This window comes from Nestor notabilis, unplaced genomic scaffold (assembly GCF_000696875.1).
Source record: "Nestor notabilis isolate BGI_N333 unplaced genomic scaffold, ASM69687v1 scaffold15558, whole genome shotgun sequence".
In the NCBI taxonomy this organism is placed as follows: Eukaryota; Metazoa; Chordata; class Aves; order Psittaciformes; family Psittacidae; genus Nestor; species Nestor notabilis.
In genome coordinates, this window is record NW_009941696.1 from 4,990 (window position 1) to 10,088 (window position 5,099).

The following is a 5,099-nucleotide window of genomic DNA, read 5'->3' on the forward strand; positions in this document are numbered from 1 at the left end:
CTGGGGCTGATACAGCCCAGGTGCTGGTGGCCTCTTGGCTGCCAAGGCACAAGCTGCTCATGTTCAGCTCCAACACTCAGCACCACCAGGAGATGGTGCTGAGCCCACCCCCCAAAAAGAACAGCCACCAAAGTGACCAGCCCATCCCCAACACCTTCCCCACAGCCCTGTTGACACCCTCACTATCCAACAGTCTCTGTTTTCCACTCCAGTTCTCCCTGCAGGGCAGCCCCAGGGACTCACCGGACCTTGGGGGCCCAGGGCAGCCCCTTGGGGCAGGTGATGCGGTCGCTGGGGGGGTGCTGGGTGGGGGGTGGCATCACTTCATCCCGTTCGAGGGGGAAGGTCTCTCCCTCCAGGCTGTTGTCATCATCGTTCTCCTCCTCTTCCTCACGGGAGTCGTCAGCTTTGTACGGATCCCGCTCATTGAAGGCGTCCAGGTTATCCTGCTTGATCAGGGCCTGGAGAGAGAAGAGGAAGGAGGTGAAGAGGTTGCTCCAATGCCCAGAGCACTGTCCCCTCGTTTATGTCACTGTCCCCACCTTGTGCTCACGCCGGCCCCGCTTCTGCTGCTGCTCGATGAGGTCAGAGGCGGAGGCTGGGGGGGAAGCAGCTCTCATGTTCCTGATCACCTTGATGCTGTCCTCGGGCAGCGGCGGCAGCCCCAGCAGCTCCCTCTTCTCTGCCTTCATGCTCTGCAGCTCCTCAAAGCCCCCCAGGGTGCACTGCAAGGGAGACCCCAGCACCCTGAGCACAAGGGGCTCCGTAACACCAGAGGATCTCCACCTGCCCTTCCCAAAGCCACTCTCCAGGAGCCTCCAAATCCTTCCCCAGGGTGTAAAACTGTCCCCGTGCTGCTCTGGTCACTGTGAATGGCACAAGGGACAGGAGGGTGTTCAGGCACCCACAACTCAAGTGTCCAGACCTTCTCCTTCCTAAGGACGAAGTTCTTTACTGTGAGGAGGGTGAGGGGTTGCCCAGAGAAGTGCTGAATGCTCCATCCCAGGTTGGACAGAGCCTTGGGTGACATGGTCTACTGTGAGGTGTTCCTGTCCACAGCAGGGGGCTGGAACTGGATGATCATAAGGTCCTTTCCAACCCAAACTATTTCTGTCATTGATTCTATGGTTCTCTGACTCTTCTGTGCAGAGCTTTGCTTTAGGTCTATCCCTGGTATCCAGCTCCAGACACCAATATCCAATGCTCCCCTATGAGGTGAAACCTGGGGGTGGGTTTAACTACTTGGCTGAAGAGGCTGGAGCAATTGCAGCCAGCTCTGAGGGCAGAAATTCCTCCCCCTGCGACTGACAAACCATAGGGCACGTGTCAGCACATTCCACAGCTTCTCCTTACCAGCACAGTCTTCCAGAGCAGGAGCAGCACCTTCTTCATAGGGAAGTGAGGAGCGTGGCCACTGCAGAACTTGGTCACCATCCCAAAGAGCATGACAGAGAAGGGCTCGTTGTTGTACAGGGGGGCTCCTGGAACCACATGGCAGCAACAGCCTCATCCCTGGCCTCATCCCAGCCACCAGCACCATCACGCTCCCCATCTCCAAGAACCTCGTCTCACCCCAGGCAGTTCCTCTCTTCCAGGCTGCTGCTCATCCTTCACCCCACCAGCAAGGTTCAGCCCAGCAGAAACCACCCCAAGTGCTGCCAGTCCCCATTAACTGAGGTCTGGAGCCAAACTCCAGCCCTGGCTCCCTCCCTCCGTCACGCCAGAGGCCCCGGCCCTCACCCAGCTCTGCTCGGAAGGTCTGTCTCATGCTCTTCCACTCCGGCTTGTCCCCCTCAGCCTCCTGCCGAACAGTCTCCACGATGAGGTACATGATGTTCAGCAGCACCCTGCAAGCAGCAGCAGATCAGGGAATCACCAGAGGCTGGGATGAGCCATGGAGCCAGCACCAGCACCCAGAGCTTGGGGTGGGGAGGTGGATCAGCCCAGACCACAGCCAGCTTCATGCACCCCTCACAACAGCGGATCAGTGCTCAGGGGAAAAGGCTCTCACTTCCCCCTGCTTCCCTGTCTCCAAGCAGCCACACTGCAGTGCAGGCTGAGCACAATGCTGATGCTCATGGAGCTGGGACCACCCTGGGACCCCCTCTGGTGCCTGCTGGCCTGTGGCAGCTTGCCAAAGAAACCAGCACACACCAGAGCCCCTCCTCACACGCCAAGCTCCCAATCCCTGCTCCCTACCTCAGGTCTGTGCTGTCAGCCAGGGAGATGGCTGGTTTCCTCACGGCGCTGCTGCAAGCTGCACTGTTGCTGTGGAGAGAAAACAGGCTCAGAGGGGCCTCTGGACACATGTGAACTCTGCCACGAGCAAAACACACACCAGAGGCAAACCCAGGAATAGATCTTGCTGCAACAAGACCCCTGTTGGCAATGAGGGCAAGGGAGGAGGAACAGAGCGGTCTCTGCTTGCTGCCAGGCAGCCCAGCTCAGTGCATGTCTGCACAAATCAGGTATAACCCTCCACTACGCATCCACTGGGAACAACAGGAGCCATTCCAGTGCCTGCAAGGATCAGGCTAGGGATAACCTATGGAGCCAGGCTGAGAGAGCTGGGCTGGGGCAGCTGGAGAAGAGAAGGCTCCTGAAGGGGACACCTTAACGCAGCTCCAGTGCCTAAAGGGGCTCCAGGAAACCTGGAGAGGGGCTTTGGACAAGGGATGGAGGGACAGGACAAGGGGAATGGCTTGAACCTGCCAGAGGGGAGACTGAGATGAGCTCTGAGGCAGAAGCTCTTCCCTGGGAGGGTGCTGAGGCGCTGGCACAGGGTGCCCAGAGAAGCTGTGGCTGCCCCATCCCTGGCAGTGTTCAAGGCCAGGTTGGACACAGGGGCTTGGAGCAACCTGCTCTAGTGGAAGGTGTCCCTGCCCGGGGCAGGGGGTTAGAGCTGGAGGAGCTTTAAGGTCCCTTCCCACAGAAACCATTCCAGGATTCTCTGCTAGACAGACCAGGAGTGGAACTGCCACAGACTGGAAAACTCCAGGCAAGGAGCTCCAGGGCCAGTTCTGAGGCGCTTTCCCCCAGTACTCACTCTATCTCCATGTTCAGCAGCTCCACCAAAGCATTGAACGTCCCCACTTCCAGCAAGAGGAAGATGTTGTACCTCATCCAGGCCTGCACCTCGGCCTCAGAGCCACACTCCCCAAACGTGCCTGCAACAACACCCTCTCTGGATCCCATCCATCTCCACAGGGATCCCAATACCCACACACACACACTTTGCAAGGGGTAAGAACACCACAGCCTTAAGGCAAGAAGTCAGATGTAGAGCATGGAACTTGGTCTGGCAGAGCCAGGACAGCATGGGCAAGTTAGTCAAATTTTAGACCAAACTCCTATAAAGTGTGTCACTTCCATAAGAAACAGTTTCATTCCCAACAGGCAAAACCAGAAACGCAAGGCACAAGGATGACTTTAAACACATGGAATTCCTAGTTCCCAGTCCATAAGCTGGATTTAGCACTGGGGAGAAGTAAAGGGGCCCAGCATCACCTTGGGCAACATAAAGGATGGCTCGAGCAACCCTCAGCCTCTTCTCCCTGGCAGTGACCTCCAGCCCGTCGAGCAGGCGCATGGCATGTGTGCGGTGCTGGTTCCTGTCCAGCTCCATCCACTTCTTGTCCCGCACTGCAAAGGCAAAGTGAGCAGGATGAGGGCACGGGGACACCACACAGCACAAGAAAAAAACCAGGGCATCCTGTGCTCCTGGGAGTGATGCTGGGGCGTGAGCAGGGATGATGCCTCCTGCTTCCCATCAGACACCAGATGAATCACATCCATCTGAACTGGAGCTGATGGGAAGGAGCTGGATGCTCTTGCATCCAGCACTAACTGGTTTGTTCCAGCACTACCATCCTGCTGTGCAGCATCAACGTGCAATCCCTGCATCTCCTCAGGGAGATCCCTGTCCTCCCCAGCGGGGCAAGAGGTCCACGAGAAGGGTCTTACTGTGGATCCTGAAGTCCTCCTCGAAGCACTTGCGGTTGAGCAGGAACTCTGGTCCTTCTGTGTAGCTGTACAGCTCTGCAGGAAGAGCACAGAGGGAAACCTCCACCAGCCTGCACTGAGCTGCCTGAGGAAGCTGTACCTCGGCCCCCCTAAGTACAGCGTTATCCAAGAGGAGGGAAAAGCAAAACCCACACCCAGCATAAGGCCAAAACCATTCATTACATCCAGCAGTTCCCTTTTAACAGGAATAAGGTGTTTAAAGGCAATACGGGAGCGATGCTGCAGTTGACAGAGCCCCTTAAATCCCAACCAGGAAAGAAAACCATTGAGGCATCAAGATGAGTTCCTTACCAGAGAGCTCTGCTGCCCATTTGTCTGTATCTGCATATTCAAACTCCAGGTCTGGAGACTCCGAGTAGCCCTGGAAGCAGAGGGAGAAGTCAGTTTAATGCCAGCTTTACTCAGGACCCCCCAAATCCCCACAGCATTCCCACTGCACCTCTTTCCCCCGAGAATCCCGGCATGAAGCTTGTGCTCCAGAGCCCCAAACCTGCACCCGCAGCAGCGTCAATGCTGCCAAGGCAACTCGTACCCTCCTCCTCCCGCACCTCCAGCCCGGCTGCGCCGCATTGAGCTGCCCTGGTGGGGAGCCCCCGGCACTGCAGCGCCTCTGAACACTCCCAAAAGGCCAGGAAACACAGCAGGAGACGGGATGTGCTTAATGTCAGCGTTCTGCAGGAGAAGGGAGATCTCAGACGTGTGATAATTGGGGTTATTCCCACCAGTGCTGAGCACGGGGATGCCAAAAGATGTGGATAGTGGGAACGAAACAACTCCGAAGAGCTTTTTTAGGGTGGGAAAACATCCGGGAGAAGCCTCAGAGCGCGAAATCGCTGCTCCCTTAAAGCCATCAAGGGGGACCCACAGCGAATGAGTCCTGAACCTCAGGGCACCCACTTGTGGGCAAGGGGTAGATCCAAGGTGGCAGCTCCTGGGAGGGCGGTGGGAGCCATCCCCAGGACTCAGCGACCTCCTCAGAGCGCACTCCCAACCCCACTGAGGACACCCATGGGCGCGGGTGGCTCTGAAGCCATCCCAGCAGGGATCAATCAGCTTCACCCCACCCCACGTAACCC

The 5,099-nt window shown here is 57.3% G+C and overlaps 1 protein-coding gene across 1 annotated transcript in view; it reads right to left on the minus strand.

Moving 5' to 3' along the window:
- STRIP1 (striatin interacting protein 1) overlaps nt 1-4,384 on the minus strand; it is a gene marked incomplete at both ends in the record, with an annotated part of 9,370 nt that extends 4,986 nt beyond the window's left edge. The window contains 9 exons of the mRNA XM_010021025.1: nt 244-461; nt 543-725; nt 1,354-1,481; nt 1,741-1,847; nt 2,200-2,268; nt 3,047-3,167; nt 3,508-3,642; nt 3,964-4,038; nt 4,315-4,384. Coding sequence (XP_010019327.1) covers nt 244-461; nt 543-725; nt 1,354-1,481; nt 1,741-1,847; nt 2,200-2,268; nt 3,047-3,167; nt 3,508-3,642; nt 3,964-4,038; nt 4,315-4,384 — 1,106 coding nt within the window. The remainder of the gene's footprint in view (nt 1-243; nt 462-542; nt 726-1,353; nt 1,482-1,740; nt 1,848-2,199; nt 2,269-3,046; nt 3,168-3,507; nt 3,643-3,963; nt 4,039-4,314) is intronic.
- Between the last annotated feature and the right edge of the window lie 715 nt (nt 4,385-5,099).